This window comes from Conger conger, chromosome 10 (genome assembly GCF_963514075.1).
Source record: "Conger conger chromosome 10, fConCon1.1, whole genome shotgun sequence".
Classification (NCBI taxonomy): Eukaryota; Metazoa; Chordata; class Actinopteri; order Anguilliformes; family Congridae; genus Conger; species Conger conger.
This window is the reverse complement of record NC_083769.1, coordinates 21868477-21885154: the sequence shown is the minus strand read 5'-3', so window position 1 is coordinate 21885154 and position 16678 is coordinate 21868477. Positions and strand designations below refer to the sequence as shown.

General features: G+C 44.9%; 1 protein-coding gene across 4 annotated transcripts in view; it reads right to left on the bottom strand.

The window, feature by feature from the left end:
• Window positions 1–16678, bottom strand: part of rapgef3 (Rap guanine nucleotide exchange factor (GEF) 3) — a 41786-nt gene that overhangs the window by 3097 nt on the left and 22011 nt on the right. For 3 of the 4 annotated variants that reach the window (XM_061257572.1, XM_061257570.1, XM_061257571.1), the window contains 22 exons: window positions 16329–16506; window positions 15092–15176; window positions 14641–14701; window positions 13709–13785; window positions 13030–13176; window positions 12432–12544; window positions 11791–11879; window positions 11057–11135; window positions 9973–10123; window positions 8867–8949; window positions 8412–8442; window positions 7649–7727; window positions 7256–7393; window positions 6482–6579; window positions 5733–5858; window positions 4457–4638; window positions 3479–3569; window positions 2824–2874; window positions 2503–2590; window positions 1217–1281; window positions 474–528; window positions 4–75 (listed from right to left, as the gene is read on the bottom strand). In XM_061257572.1, coding sequence (XP_061113556.1) covers window positions 4–75; window positions 474–528; window positions 1217–1281; window positions 2503–2590; window positions 2824–2874; window positions 3479–3569; window positions 4457–4638; window positions 5733–5858; window positions 6482–6579; window positions 7256–7393; window positions 7649–7727; window positions 8412–8442; window positions 8867–8949; window positions 9973–10123; window positions 11057–11135; window positions 11791–11879; window positions 12432–12544; window positions 13030–13176; window positions 13709–13785; window positions 14641–14701; window positions 15092–15176; window positions 16329–16506 — 2139 coding nt within the window. Of the gene's footprint in view, window positions 1–3; window positions 76–473; window positions 529–1216; window positions 1282–2502; window positions 2591–2823; window positions 2875–3433; window positions 3570–4456; window positions 4639–5732; window positions 5859–6481; window positions 6580–7255; window positions 7394–7648; window positions 7728–8411; window positions 8443–8866; window positions 8950–9972; window positions 10124–11056; window positions 11136–11790; window positions 11880–12431; window positions 12545–13029; window positions 13177–13708; window positions 13786–14640; window positions 14702–15091; window positions 15177–16328; window positions 16507–16678 lie in introns of those variants that run through there. The other variant, XR_009709758.1, reaches the window with a different exon arrangement.

The following is a 16678-nucleotide window of genomic DNA, read 5'->3' as shown; positions in this document are numbered from 1 at the left end:
TACAGGTGGAGATTCTCACAGCAGGTGCTTCGAGGAACATGCGGTCCGCTAGGCCTTTTTGTGGGGATGACGGCACTGTGGAAAAGCAGGCAGGACAGACCCAGGTAAGACACTGTGGCCTGTATACAGCTGTTTTGCTTATCGCTGCAAGCCAAAAACAACCAGACAGCTGGTGTCTCAGCCTTCTCCAGCATGTCAGGAGGCAGGGCCTGATCTTTGTGCATTCAGAGAGTTGCCAGTTTGATCCCCCGCCCTGGGTGTGTCAAAGAGTGTCAGAGAGCAAGAAACCTAACCCCCAATTGCTTCCAACAAGCTGATTAGTACCTTGTATGACCACCTATCACTGTTGGTGTGTGAGTGTGTGTGAATAGGTGAATGAGAGGCATCAATTGTAAAGCGCTTTGGATAAAAGTGCTATATAAATGTAGACACTTTACTGTTTGAAGGTGTGAATCGCAAAAAAGCACCCATACCGTAAGGCTGGCTCCGGCACTCGAGCACGATCTTCACGGTTTTGGCGATCATGCGCTGCAGAGGTGAAACAAGGGCTTTACACTCAATTTATATACTTGTTTGGCTGCAGCTTAAAGGTTTAGAGTATATGACACAATTTAGTATGGTTTTTATATCAATCTGGGTATTTAATATGGACATGTAATTGTTATTTTTAAAGTTAATACAATTTCTTAGGTAATACAGTTATCCAACAGTCATGCTGTAGTGTGCCACAAGAGGGCAGGGTCACCTTGGTGTGATCGAATTGGCTAGCAGTCTGTTGACAGTAACGTTTGATTGGCTAATGATTGTTGTGTCTACATATAAGATGCTGAAGGGTTTGGCAGAAAAAGTCAAAGTATCCATGTGAGGCAATGAATAAACAAAGAAACGCCCCCAGCCAAACATGCCTATTTTAACTTGAATGTCCTAATTCAGTTTAATTAGTAATTCAGTTTAATTAATTAAAAACGCATGAGGCATATTCTTGTTGACTAGGGCTCATGGTAGTGGAAAAAAACACTGGAGGGGGACTTCAAACCATCTGTCCAACCTACTTACACAACTCGTCGTTATAGAAACAGTCATTTCATTCATAAACCCATTAATGTGGACTGTGTAGTCCTGTTTCAATGACATCCCAAGATTATTTCCAGTTTCAATTTGGGCCGGGCCTCAGTGACTGACTAAGAGAGCTGAACGCACACCCCCCTGCACTCACCATTTTCTCAAAATTGACCAGGCTTTCCACACAGTTCTTATTTCCCTCGTGGATGAAAGTCATATCTGTCGGGGAGTCAGCAGAGGAGAATGCAGGGTGGAGATCATGAGGAACAGTGCTGAGCTTTAATGAAGCAAACCAGGCTCATAATGGGCTGTGCTATGTGGCTGTGTTTGGATGGCCATGTGCTGATTATGGCATTTGTTGATGGTACATTATGGGGTTAAATATACATATATGAAGTATTTTATACTGTTTATATCTGCCTAGGTTATTGCATTTATATTCGAAAAGAGCCTAAGTTTCAGTAACTGTCCTTTCAGCTGTGGTCCACATTTCCTATATTTCCAGATATTTCAATTTCCAGGAAAAATTGTTTCCCTGAAGCAAATTTACCAGGAAAACCAGGCTGCTTATGAAACCAACATGTGATGTAACAGAATGGCCAATCAGTTTTTGAACAGGATGGGTAGACCAAATTTCCTGTTTTGTTGTGACTCAGCACCATTTCAATTTAGTGTGAACCTGAAAAGGAAGTCTGCGGTTCTTAATTTCATGATAACATTAAGAGCCACAGCAGAACTGAATTACATTGAGATATGTCCTCTTCTCACATTTGTGATTTATGAGATTTGGACTAAACATATTCAAGCCTACGGAAAGAATACACCGAAAGCAGTGCTCTAAAGCAGCATTGTTCACATTCTACCAATGATTCATATTTGGCCAACATAACTACTTTTGCCCTTGAGTAAAACGATTTCAACTCTTGTTAGCAACGTTTTCAACTGATTCCTGCTGATATCTCCACTAAGGGCACACTCCCTCATTACAACATCAGCAAGCAGCGCTGGTCACTGGCAAGCACAGTGATGGGAAACAGGTCAGCATATAACACAGAAGAGGGCGATAGATAAAGAATACTTCAACAAAAAACAGGGTATGAGCCAATGGGTCCTGACTTCCTGTAGTCTAAGAACTATAGCTGTTTTGCGAATGCCTTTCCTCTCCAGTTTGGAATGCCCAATCATGCTCATGCTGCGATGCTCATCTCAATCTTTTCTGCAGATGAGCATGTACTCTCGTATGACGCCTGTGATGTCAGCCACTGATTCCTATCAGGCCCCAGTCAAGCTCTCGCAGACATGAGTGTGAGGAAGTCCTTTAATTTTCGTCACTGGTACATGATGACGCAGCTTCACCCCTTCGTTCCAAGAGCCCATGAAACATTACACACACCAATGTGACTGACACGGTCGGGGCAGGAGCAGAGCTCTGTGCCTTACCTTTCAGCAGCAGGGGCATGAAGGGGATGTAAGGAGGGCTGAGTTTGGCCACTGCCAGTCTGTACGCCCTGTGATTGCGTGAGGGGTCCTAACGGAGACACACACACACGCACACACACACACACCCACACACACGCACACAGACGCACACACAGCATTCCTATTAGCCACTGTGTTCTCAAGAGCTTGAAAAGCAGATTGATTGTATATGAATGTTTAAGCACTTATACACAGATTGATGTTGACACAGTTAATGTAACGGATCAGGGCTCTACAGGCGTGAATGATAGGTCATTCAGCAGTTTGCAGTAACAAGCTTACCATTAATCTTTCAAATGAGCAGTATGCCCTCTTTGTCTTGCTTGGCACTCTCTGTGAAACAGGAGACTGCGTTAATTCTAGTTTATATATAACTGTTCACAGTAATGTTGCTCCTTTGACAAACCCACAGAAAGACTAACGCTGCTATCATCTCTCGTCTCAGAATGTGTGCATTCCACACCTGCAGTGTACCAGTTCAACAGAACTGTACATCTTATATATTATATTTTAAAAAAAGCAGTTATTTGAAACTACAAAGAATTGTAGTTCCAAATAACAAAGAACAAAGAACATTATGGTTTAGACACATGGGTCTTTGAACCAGCTTTATTAGTTTAGTTATGAGCCATTCCCTGCCCACAGAGCTGTAAAAATGCCAAAATTACAATATAGCACATTGCAGGAAATATAACAAAAGTGTCACATAAAACAAAGACCGTAAAATAGGGATGGAGGAGGCTGTGAACAGTACATTGGTTCCCACTCCCTCCCTCAGACTCTCGCCTCTCTCCCTCCCTCCCTCTCTCCCACTCACTCCTCTGCCTCCTTCACACCCAGGACTGTCACCTCATGCTCTTCTCCTCTCCCTCTCTCCCTCCCTCCCACTCACCCACTCCATTGTCCTTTCGACCCCTCAGTGCCCTCCTCCCCTCACCTCCCAGGTTTTGGAGAGCCTCTGCACCGCGCTGTTGCTGAGCCCAAACATCACTGCGAAGAAGGAGTTGAGGTTTCGCTGCTCTTTAAGGCTGAAACGGCAAACGCAGAAGCGCTGTCAGACTTCAGCCGCTGACCCACAGACATAACCCGCCGATTCATCCCGCCTGTAATTAGACTGGGACTGTAGAAGGGCCGCACGGACCGCGGACCGAGAAAAATGCACGCGATTCCAGTTAAAGGGACGGCGGCCATTCCTGTCGTGCCTGGGCCCTGGCACGAGGCAGATTACAGGCACATCAACACGCAAACGTCACGCTGATAAGCCCATTTCAGTTACATTGCACGCCGAAGCAAGCGGGCGGATGATAAACAGCAGCCCTCAGTCTGTCTCCCTTCATCAGGACAGGATTCATACACCGGTGGTTTGATGGGATGGAGGCTGATATGCAGTAAAGCTAGGGCTGGAGTATCTTTAATGGGTTTAGTTTAATACGCATATAAAATATGAGATCAGCGAATGAACATTACTGCACATGATGGTGTAATTACCGAGGAGTACTGTTCCATGATAGTTATTCAGAGTTATCCTGCCCCCTGGATGGAGGGTATTATTTGAAATATTATTACAAAATTCCAAATGAGGTGAACCCGAGGGCGTTTTAAGCTGACCCTCGTACAAGTCATTTCATGACAACAGTACTAAATCAGACTTGCACAACAGACATCTAGGGCTCATTCCAATCCCTTATTTTCCTTTTATTATCTCCTAGGAAAAAGGCTAGGAAAATATGAAAGGAAAAGAAGTAAAGACGGGGGAATCGAGAAGGTGAATTAGGCGAATGAAATGCCTGTGCTCCTTCAAACGTCAGTTCGAAGCCGCGTCAGTTACAGTCAGTTTCCGCATCAGGAGCAAGTAAAAGGAAAAATAAGGGATTGGAATGAGCCCCTCGACTCAAAAGCACTGAGTGACACTCACACGATGGCCATCTTGATGAATTTTTTTAGCAGCACGGCGCGCTTCCCCAGGTCGTTGCAGAGGCACAGCTCAGTGACCACCCAGTACTGCACGGTGTTAAAGCGCCGCACAAACCGCTCCAGGTTGGCCGTGGTGGTGCCAGGGAACTTGTGCCGGCCGAAGATGTAGTAGACCAACTCTACCTGCAGAAGGGGGGTCCAGAGGAGGGAAGGAAGCTGTTATAGTCGCCTTTCTTATATAAACCAGAGAGAACCACCACCAGGCAAGGAATAGGTTTATAATAAGAAACAACAATGCTATAGGGTCTCTATAGTATCTGAGACATCCAGCCAGATGGTATCTTCATGGGCATATGTTTTGTTGCCAGCATACTCTGTGATTTCTTGAGCAAGAAACATTGGTGGAGCAATGTACACTGTGATTGGTGGAGCTCCTGCTTTCTATCCAAAAGGTGAAAGGTAATGATGACAACCATGTACTGGCACTCGTCTACTGCCCCTGTGTCAGCTGTTACTCTGGCATCTAGGAAGCGTCAGCCCCCCTGTCTCCCTGCGTGCTGATCTGATATCAGTGAGAAATACCTCAGACTGAATGTCTGGGTGGCAGTCACCTGTTCGTCTGGGCACACCTGCCTGTATGTGGAGCGTCTACCTGCCAGCACGTGGTGATGCCACGCTGGCTGAAACCGGCTTTAGTGTTCCTCTGCATGTCTGTGTGATTCATAATCGTGTGTCTGTGTGACTCATGATCTTCAGCCACCTCTTTGGCACTGATTAGTTTTGTAATTAATCCATCGTTCTTTCACTGTTGGTACGTCCCCTTCGGTTCAGGCATTTATGTGAGACGCTATGTTACTACGGCTTTGTTTTAACCATGAGGATCTGCATTGATACTGTCATAGTGATTCTTTTAAAAATGCGATTTGTTTATCTCTGCAGGTAACCCCCACGCACAGCTGTTCTTCCGCTCCACTTGGCCTTGGAGCTGATTTGAATCTGTACTGCCCACATTTTTTTTTATATTCAGATTTTTTTTAGTCTACACAGGTGTTGATATAACCTTGTAACATGCACTGTGTTGCCAGACAGTTGGGGTTTTGGAGCTGTATTGTGGACACAGCAGCAGGGTAAGTTGGGCTTTTGGAGCTGTTTTTCAACAACTTTGCTGTGACAGCTCTGTGACTTCAGACAATATATTCTGTGACAAACACCCAGCCTTATTCGTAATTAAATGCCTGTGTCTAGGGGTCGGGCATAAGGGGTCAAGTGTTCCTCACCTCGTGCATGGCTCCGAACAGCTCCCAGTCGTAGTCGGTGAGCTGGTTGGCGATGTCCTTGGAGCTCATCTGCTCCAATGTGTCCATGCTGCCTTGATTTGGGCCCTGCTGCTCCTCCAAGGGTGTCTGGGTAACGTGGAGAGGAACAGGTTCTGTATTATAGCCCGCCCTTCACACGCCTCAAACCCTTAAGCCTCAAAGCCCCACCCATCTGTTTGCATATCCCATCTTTATTCTGAAACCTCACCCCCCCATACATCTGCATGCCTGTATTATGAAACCCTGCCCAAACAGAGAAGGCTGTGCTCATCTTGCTTGTACGTGTTCTTTCTCAATCATATGCCTGTGTTTCTGGCCTAGGGCCGTAAAGCAGTATGTGTCAGCGCATTAGATGTGGAGTGATTGGTTATGCACTTTTGTGCTTCAGAACAAATAAACAACAGATGAGACTAGTGGCTGAAAGAAGTTTGAGAGAAGAAATTATGTTGCAATTGATCTGTACGGCGCGCCCATGGCTAATCCTTCGTGCTTTCTGCGTGTCTTGTGTTTACTTGTTTTCCAAACCACTTGGCCGGCCCATTATTGAAAAAAAGGGTTATGTAACTACTGTCAACTTCAGGCTCCAGCACTGTGTAAAGAGGTGATGGAGGGAGGGACAGGTAGAAGTTTGGGGAGGGGGGGAGGCGGGTGGAGGAGATGTGGGGGGGGGGGGGTTTCAGGTTGAGGAGCTTGGGTTCGGATGGGCCTACCAGATCCTCCACCTGACTGGTAGTGCACAGGAAGAGCTTTTCATTCAGTCCCAGTGATGTGTATATGGCCGTGGCATCCAGCTTCAGCTGAACCCTGTCTGAAACACACAAATACATTTTAAAATACGTTTTAATTTCACACACACACACACACACACACACACACACACAAACACATATTATACACATGTACTTAAGCATGCACAGTGGCATAAACGCACTACCAAACACTGCAACACTCGCACACGTATCGCTCATCAGCTATTATGGTACAGACAAGGGAGAGAAAAACAGGGACCAACACAACATAGCTTTTTATACCCGATTTCATTTCACAACTCTTTGTCCTGTATCTCTTGGATGGGACAATTCCTGGCATAGGCTGTACTTATTAACAGACCGTAGGGCACATTGCTAAACTGAACAGCACTGCTTTAGCAGGACCTGGTAGTGCAGGAATGTGCTGGTAATGCAGGTATGGTAATAAACTGAAACCTGCAGAGGGGGACAGTAGAGTGTGACTCAGCTTCTCAGCATCCCTCCCCTCCACCTAAACAATGGAATGAATGCTATGGTATCGGTTTGACAGCTAACTTGTGCGTTATCATAGTTTTAAAAGACGCCCGCCTGTCTGTCATCGCGTTTCTAAATTGTGCCACTCGCGTAATCATGTTGCGGATTATCCTGATTTAAAATGATACCGCTCATAGGTTTAGTCCCACTCAAAACTGACATTCCAGCTCAGCTGTCACTTGTGCGTGGAAGAGAAGTTACCTCCTGAGGAGTTCATTTTGACCAGGACGTGGTCTCCTCCCGGGTTGACTAAGGAGGACATCAGGTCTTGCACGGAGGCGTTGACCGGGAGCATGAGGTTGACGAAGCTGTGGTTGGGACGATAGATCTCGTACAAGACTGGAAACAAAGGCAGGAGAGAGGGACAGCTGACTTTAGCACAATGGGGCGGACTTCATCTTAAACCGATTCGTATGATACAGTAACTGATTTCCAGTTCTAATCTAAGGCTGTGTGTACATGATGTAGAGTAATGAGTAAAACATTATGGTTGGATGAAAGATGTCTGATGAGTAAGCACTGGACGCAGCAAATGGCTTTTCCAGGCGCGTCCCTAGGACGCATTGCACGGAAAGGCAGCGCATGTTTGCAAACCTTTGTCCTGTGCCCTAATTGGCTGGCACTTCCCCACAGGCTCCTCGTGATTGGAGAACCAGTCCAACTGTTGGTTGAGCTGAGAGAGAGTGAAACAGAGAAAGAAAAGGAGAGAGTGTGTGAGAGAGAAAAAAAACTGGTAAAAAAACCTGAAGATGAAAAGAGCACTGTAATCTTGTCTTGAATACCACTAGTACAGAAAAGCCCAGTTCCACAAAGCATGTACAGCATTACTATTGCAGTACCATTCTTAACCCTTGAAGGTGTAAGATCACTAGTATGTAATTACAATGTTCTTCACTGAACACTCTAATACCAATGTAACAATCACTACCAACGACTAAATGTAATGTAGTTCTGGAGCACTGACTAAGAATGTTGACTAAAACCTTCAAGGGGTTAAAGGGCAACGAAGACACAGAAAATGAGATGGACTAGATCTAGAGGAAGATCAAAACTATACAATGTAAATAAAATGCAGATATGAGATCCATGGACAGGAACTGTATTAGAAGGTGAAGAATGCAAAGCTGAGAAGCAGGCCTCTGCATGCATGTCTCTGGTGGCTGTTGGAGAAACACACGGATCTACACTATCTAGCTCACGCTGTTCTTTTTCCACAGGAAGCCAGGCTTGATTGGAGTTTACTTTTCCACAGGCTCTTGTGTTTGTCATACGAGGTAAAGATTGGAGCCAAGTTGCCTCCTTTCTTATCTGAAGGACTTTCTTGTAAAGAAAGAACACGCAAATTCAGCAAACTGACCTTTGACAGGGTCTGGTGTCCGTTTTCAACCCTGAAAGTGGAGATACATCGTAGGTCGTTAATTGTGACTTTGACAATTATTGATTAACATGATTAAACAATCATTTAGTGGTGAATAGTAAAAGTAATAATCAGTGATTTCTGTTGTGTAATATATGGTGAAATTCCAATATCAGTACAGGATGTAGGCCATCAGACATGTATCTGCATCTCTGTGTGTCTGAGAGTGTGAGCTGTAGGCTTGTATGTGTGTGTATATCAGACATGTATCTGCATCTCTGTGTGTCTGGCTTGTATGTGTGTGTGTATCAGACATGTATCAGCGTCTCTGTACATCTGAGAGTATAAACTGTAGGCTTGTATGTGTGTGTGTGTATATCAGACATGTATCTGCGTCTCTGTGTATCTGAGAGTGTAAGCTGTAGGCTTGTATGTGTGTATCTGCGTTCACTCACACTCTCGCTCTCCTCCTGTCCCTTAGCTGCTCCCTCAGCATGCTGGAGAGTCGGGAGTCGCCCAACACCTCCCCTCTCAGCTTCTACCACAGCATGAACAGAGCATAAAATCAGCTTCAGTACGGCACACACAGAGCATAAAATCAGCTTCAGTACGGCACACACAGAGCATAAAATCAGCTTCAGTACGGCACACACAGAGCATAAAATCAGCTTCAGTATGGCACACACAGAGCATAAAATCAGCTTCAGTACGGCACACACAGAGCATAAAATTAGCTTCAGTATGGCACACACAGAGCATAAAATTAGCTTCAGTACGGCACAGACAGAGCATAAAATTAGCTTCAGTATGGCACACACAGACCATAAAATTAGCTTCAGTACGGCACACACAGCATAAAATTAGCTTCAGTACGGCACACACAGAGCATAAAATCAGCTTCAGTATGGCACACACAGAGCATAAAATCAGCTTCAGTACGGCACACACAGAGCATAAAATTAGCTTCAGTATGGCACACACAGAGCATAAAATTAGCTTCAGTACGGCACACACAGAGCATAAAATTAGCTTCAGTACGGCACACACAGAGCATAAAATTAGCTTCAGTACGGCACACAGAGCATAAAATCAGCTTCAGTATGGCACACACAGAGCATAAAATTAGCTTCAGTACGGCACACACAAAGCATAAAATTTGCTTCAGTACGGCACACACAGAGCATAAAATCAGCTTCAGTATGGCACACACAGAGCATAAAATCAGCTTCAGTACGGCACACACAGAGCATAAAATTAGCTTCAGTACAGCACACCCAGAGCATAAAATTAGCTTCAGTACAGCACACCCAGAGCATAAAATTTGCTTCAGTATAGCACACACAGAGCATAAAATCAGCTTCAGTACGGTACACCCAGAGCATAAAATCAGCTTCAGTGCAGCATACACAAAGCAGTACATCAGCTTCAGTGTGGCACACTCAGAACAGAGCATCGGCTTAGCCACAATTACCACAGCACAAACAGAGCATGAAATCAGCTTCAGTACAGCAAGAGCAGTACGTCAGCTTCAGACCAGCCCACACACAGCAGGACACCCCACCTCCAGAAAGTCCCAGGCAGGGGGATCGCCCTTCAGGAGTAGGCCATACAGGAGCACCCACTGGCCCACCAGCCGAATGATCTTCTGCTTCTTGTTGAGGGAGTAGGCCGCCTTTTCCAGCTCCGAGCCTTCAGAAGGCTCAGCATGGTAGGTGCACAGAGCGTTAAGGGTCACATGACCACGGATGTTACAGACCATCATTCAGAGGGACATGAACATGTCATATAAACACCGCTTACTGCTTTACAGCCGTGTTTGTGCCACTTAAGCTATTCTAAGAGCTTACTGTGTGCTTCTTCTGCAGTATGAGAAAGTTATGAAGTGTAGAATATTCTTTGTACTTGCACGCATATGCATGCAAACTAAATGTCACATAGCTGTAAAATCTTATTGCTTGTTTCTCCTTTTTTTTTACTCCCCCCCCCCCCAACTTAGAAATTTACACACGCTGCAGATCTTCTCGCCACGTTGAACAACATGTGCCTGCTGGCCATTTCATGCCACAGAAATGCCGCTGTAGTGTTTCAGTGTTTTGAGAAAGGCTTAGTGTCTGAGCCTCTTCTGCCAATGTGGCATGTGGGTTGTGAAGTCATAAATAGATACTTTCTGCCATGACTGCAAGGAAAGTCAGGCTGGAAAAGAAAGTCAGACTATGACAGAGAGAAGGAGAGCGAGAGAGGGCGAGAGCGAGATGGAGACGAAGAGAGAGAGAGTGTGAGTGTACACTAGGGCTGTGCAATACACCATAACAATAATAATGGAATGCCCCACGTGGTGGCAATGATTGTTAATTATACACAATGCAGATTGTTAATTATAGACTATGCAGATTGTTAATTATACACAATGTGGATAATTAATTATACTTAATGTGGTAGTAGACATTAAACTTCAGAGGCCACATGCTTCCATTTTTTCCCCCGGAAATTTGGATGTTTACTACCGCATCAGGTATACTTAAAGACAGAAAGATGAAAAGAAAGGCAACACTCCACAGGCTGCCGATGATAGTTATTGCATTGGATAATTATTGTTGCGCCGCATGGCTCGGCCCTAACGCACGCTGGCGTCGGGAAGAGGATATTGGTGCTGCAGGGCTGGGCACAGCGAGCTGGAGGGCATGAAGACCGTGTGAGTCAGCAGGAAGTCGGACATGCAGGGATCTGCAGACACAGGACACACACGTTTCACACCAGCCTCCCACTGGGACTAACCGTGGACTACCCCATGCTCCACAGTGCAGACACAGCCATGTCCGTCATCCCTTAGAACAGACTTAGTTTAAAAATAAACTCAACCTGAAGAACGTCTGTGTGCTTATTCAGGCTTGCTGTCTGTTTGATTAGATTAACAGATAACACTTTAGCACATGCCACAAACACAAGGGGAACGCCCCTCAAAGCCAGGGTGTAGTTTACCCGTGTAATGGCATGTTTCTTGCTGCCTTTTCCAGATACTTATTCAATTAAGACACCATTCAATGAATATTAGGTCTGACTTATGATTAAGTACTTAATTTAAAGGAAGGCAAATATTTCTTTGCATTTGATGTTTGGTGAGTTCATCAAACTAAAGAAAAACCTGCCAATCTCTGCTTTCTGGTGGTGAGTGAATGAAAACTCGTTCACTCCATAATGGACCATGCCACCTCCTGCTGTCAGTTACTGAATTTTATGAGTTACGCAAAAGAGGTTGTTTTCCACAGCAAAACGACGATTTCATGAAGTGAACAAGTTACTGAATCCACATTATAGCCCTGGCCATGGTGGGCCTGCTGGAGCCTCCCTCTGCCTCGGCTAATGTGATGGACAGACGCACCTATGGGGTCGTTGCTGTTGGTGTCCAGCCTCACGTTCTCAAGCAGGTGTTCCAGAATCTTCTCTGGTGTTCCTGACATCACAGTGTACCTGGAGGATAGAAAGCCATCTTCTTCATACGAGAGCCCACCTAATCACCCTAGGTTAAAGACATTTTAAACATGGACATCTGTATTCTCGGTTTTGCAATCTTCCCGTTCGGTTTGCCAATCCGCACGTTCAGTTTTGCAAAGGCAAACCGAGTGAATGGTTTACAAAACTGAGGGTAAGGATTGGCAAATCAAATGTACAGATTGCAAAACCAAGAGTACGGATTTTTGTGTGGAAATATTTTTCTTCAGCTAGGGTGACTAACACTCCTAATTAACAAGAGGTTGAGTTTCTATTGAGTTTCCTGTCAATAGATGTCAAATAAGTGCAAATAATGCATGATTACAACCAGGTTTTTTTTGGTATCCAGAGAATGTCCCAAAAGAAGGCAAACATTAAAACTATGTAATTAGTTACTTCACAGATAAAGTTATTTTTCAAATAACTAATATTTCTACACATTACTATAACATTTTCTTAACAGTGTCATATACCATAACAGTTGCATCAGAGACCTAGTTAGCTATACTAGATGGTGGGCATGGCTCTTACTTGTTGCTGTTGCACGAAGCTCCCTGATTGGCTGAGTTGCTTCCAGAGCTCTTCTCCAACACCAGCACAGATTTTCCATGTTCCTCCAGGCGCACCGTGTTGGCCTCCACATCCTGAGTCACACACACACACGCACACACACATGTGCATGCATGCACACACATACACACACACACACACACACACACACACACACACACACAAATGTATCTCTGTGAATGGGACCCAGTACTGCCAACCTGGTGACTGTACTACCGATTCATATACTTTTACAGCATACTACCAGCACCCAAAGAGCTCTTCCCATTACTTGGTATTTGGATACTGGAAGGGAACCTTTCTCTCAGTTGGTAACTTTATCAACAATAAACAGAGAGAAAATTTGGAACATTACTGTACTTGGCTTTCTGTTTTCTGCCAAGTAATAAAAAATTACATATAATTCACATCCCCCAAATGACGCAAACATGCAAATAATGTCCCTTTGGATGTCCTCCAATCCTTCCACAATTGACTTCTATTTACAGACAGGAATTACAGAGGGAAATCTGACAACCATATGGGCAATGGGACATTGGGGGAGGGTTAAACCCTGTACCTTCAGGATGCGTATGAAGTCCTGTTTGTCCACGCGCAGGAAGTGGCAACTGTCCTCTCGCAGTATGATGGTGGCAGCGCGTGGTGCGTCGTTCACAAGTGCCAGCTGGCCGAAATCATCTCCCTCATGCAGCGTCGTCACCAGACCCTGCATCACACACACACACACACACACACACACACACACACACACCATATATACACACATACACACCATATATATATACACACACACACACACACACACACACCATATATACACACATACACACCATATACATATACACACATCACATATACACACACACCATATACACATACACACACACACACACCACATATACACACATACACACCATATACATACACACAAACACACACACACACCACATAAACACGCATACACATACGCACACAAGGCAACGGATACAAATAAGAAAAGTGTCTCTTAGAGCTATATCCCAAATCAAACCTGTCTCTGTAATGACAGTCATTTCGTACTGAGACTTTGGCACAGTGCCTTTACAGGACATGTAAATGTAACATTTTGTCTACCTCTCACAGTTTCAGGTCATACTGCGCACTCTTCCACATTTACACCGCAGTAGATCATCATAGACAAAGACCTTCAGCCCTGAGAGCTCAGCTGAGCCTCAGGGGTAGAACAGCGAGACTCTTACTTTTCCATGTGTAATAACATTGACAGAGCCCTTCCAGATGATGTACCAGGACGTCCCTTTGTCTCCCTGGCTGAACACTGTAACACAGGAGAGAAACAAGACGTGGAGACACCACATGCTAAACAATCAGCCACATTCCACAGTACTAACAAGGGAGGAGAGGGCGGGGGACACTTTAAGAACGTTTGACTAAAAGACACCACTAGTGTGCTAATAAAAGGCTTCAGCTGAACTTGCCTTTAATTATGCTGTAGCTTAAATAAATGAACTACTGCGTGACGCAGCATGCGGTTTGTGTGTGCGTGTGTGGGGGGAAGAGAGCGGGCATACGAGCGCAAGGAGCGCTCTGATTTAAGGCCAGTTTTGCACAACTTTCAATGTTCGACTGCAACCAAAAAGACTGCAGTGGTAGTGGTTTCAGTCCACAAACTCAATAACCTAAGGCCTTAACAACAAACTTCACCTTAATGTACTGACTAAGGTCAAATACTCTGACAAAGGTCTCTGCAGGAAAGTTAACCTGGCAGCAATAAAACAGAGAACATTTTAAGATACACAGTTGCTGCCTCTTATTTCCTTCTTAATATTAATTCTCTCCAAGAGCCCATGGGTGACTTCACCAGGTATGCAAATATATTCCTGGTTAAACAAAACCGTATATCTTAATACAGTAAGATCAATGTTTTGTTCTCTAACTTGCTAGAAATTGGCTGACATTCTAGTTAGTCCACTAGTTCGGGAGCTAGTGGACCATTTGAGACACAGGGAGGGTGTAACAGCAGGCCTGTTAACCCTTTAAAGCATACAATCACAAATATGTAATTGCAATGTGATTAGTTCACTATGTAGGAGCGTATCTATGGTGTAAACAGCCAAAGGGGTGACTGTGCTTGTACGCTGCAGCTTGGGCTTAGCACTAGCGTGGCACTCACAGACTGTTCCTGCTTTGGCGTGGGACTCAAACACCAGAACCGCTGCCAGCTCCTTACGCACCTTTGTGGGAGAAAAAAAATGTCCATAAATTAAAAAAAACAGGAATGCTTTCAATTCAGAATCATTTATGTGTGTGTGTATGTGTGTATCCATATACAGTGCATACATACACATACATTATATTTCCATATTACACAATATAGAAATGTCTGGTTTACACATTCCTGGTAATGGTGTTATTATTAAATATTTATTCTGCACTAAGCAGCTTTGTAATCAGCATGCACAGTATAACGGCAGAATGATAGAGCCATGCTGAACGGTTCCAGCCTGTTAAACAGCGCCTGCACTGCCGCCTGCAGTATGAGCAGGGTGGTCAGTCCTGGGGCCCTCTGGGTTATGGATAGAGAGGAGTTCTGCACAGTGACAGTCTGGTGTGTTGCCACTCACAGAGCTGGACAGGTGAGCCACGGCCTTGATGTGAAGCAGCTCCTCGTAGATCACCTCCAGGTCCTCCTCAGTCCTCTGGCTCGGACTGGGATGTGGGAGAAACGGAGAGTTTCATTACCCCGTGTCCCACACAACACACCATTACCCCGTGTCCCACACAACACACCATTACCCCGTGTACCACACAACACACCATTACCCAGTGTACCACACAACACACCATTACCCCGTGTACCACACAACACACCATTACCCAGTTACCCCACACAACACACCATTACCCCGTGTACCACACAACACACCATTACCCAGTGTCCCAGACAACACACCATTACCCCGTGTCCCACACAACACACCATTACCCCGTGTACCACACAACACACCATTACCCAGTGTACCACACAACACACCATTACCCAGTGTACCACACAACACACCATTACCCTGTGTACCACACAACACACCATTACCCAGTTACCCCACACAACACACCATTACCCCGTGTACCACACAACACACCATTACCCAGTGTCCCAGACAACACACCATTACCCAGTGTCCCAGACAACACACCATTACCCAGTTACCCCACACAACACACCATTACCCAGTGTCCCAGACAACACACCATTACCCAGTGTCCCAGACAACACACCATTACCCCGTGTCCCACACAACACACCATTACCCAGTTACCCCACACAACACACCATTACCCCGTGTACCACACAACACACCATTACCCAGTGTCCCAGACAACACACCATTACCCCGTGTACCACACAACACACCATTACCCCGTGTACCACACAACACACCATTACCCAGTGTCCCACACAACACACCATTTCACACCATGACATCTCTGCCTTCTGTCTGAATACGTTGGTGACGTCATTGGGAAAGAGTTCTAAGAGTCTACAAGGTTCATCCAGCTACTTTCTATGGGTCTGTGTTTTCAAGTCTGAAAGCCGTGCATTGTGCATTTCATGAATCAGTTTTAGTATTGTAAGGAGACTTCAGATCTTTTTTTTTTTCTTTCTCAAGCACAAAATATTAGAGGGGGAAAAAAGAAAATATGTAGAAAATATTAGCTTGTTTTAAGGTAATCATTGGCGGTGGTTTTGTCTTATTTATTAAATAGGAATACAATTTCAAGTTTAAAAATGTGGCTAAAATACTAAATATGTAATTTTTGTTTTTGCAGTGTTGGTATCCCTTGGTTACGGTCACTCACCATTTGCGCAGGATCATGGTTAGGAGGGCATCGGGACCCATCTGCACCAAGAAGGACAGGCCTTCCTGGAGCTCCTCCTCCGAGTCCTTCTCATTGGTTGTGTGGTTGAGACTAAACTCTGCCTCCAGGAAGCGGTAGAACTGGGCCTCCCTGTCCTGGAAGTTGAGCTCTTGTTTCACTGCATTGTTATAGACAGAGAAAAAAAGAATGAAAGCCAGTATACACATTTGTTTTTTACCGTTATGATTAACGCATTTTGGTTTCCCACTGAATGTTACTAAAGCTCTTTTGATTACCTGCCCCACCCATTTCATTGTGCTTTCGTGTGGCTGACTAATCTCTGTAGCATC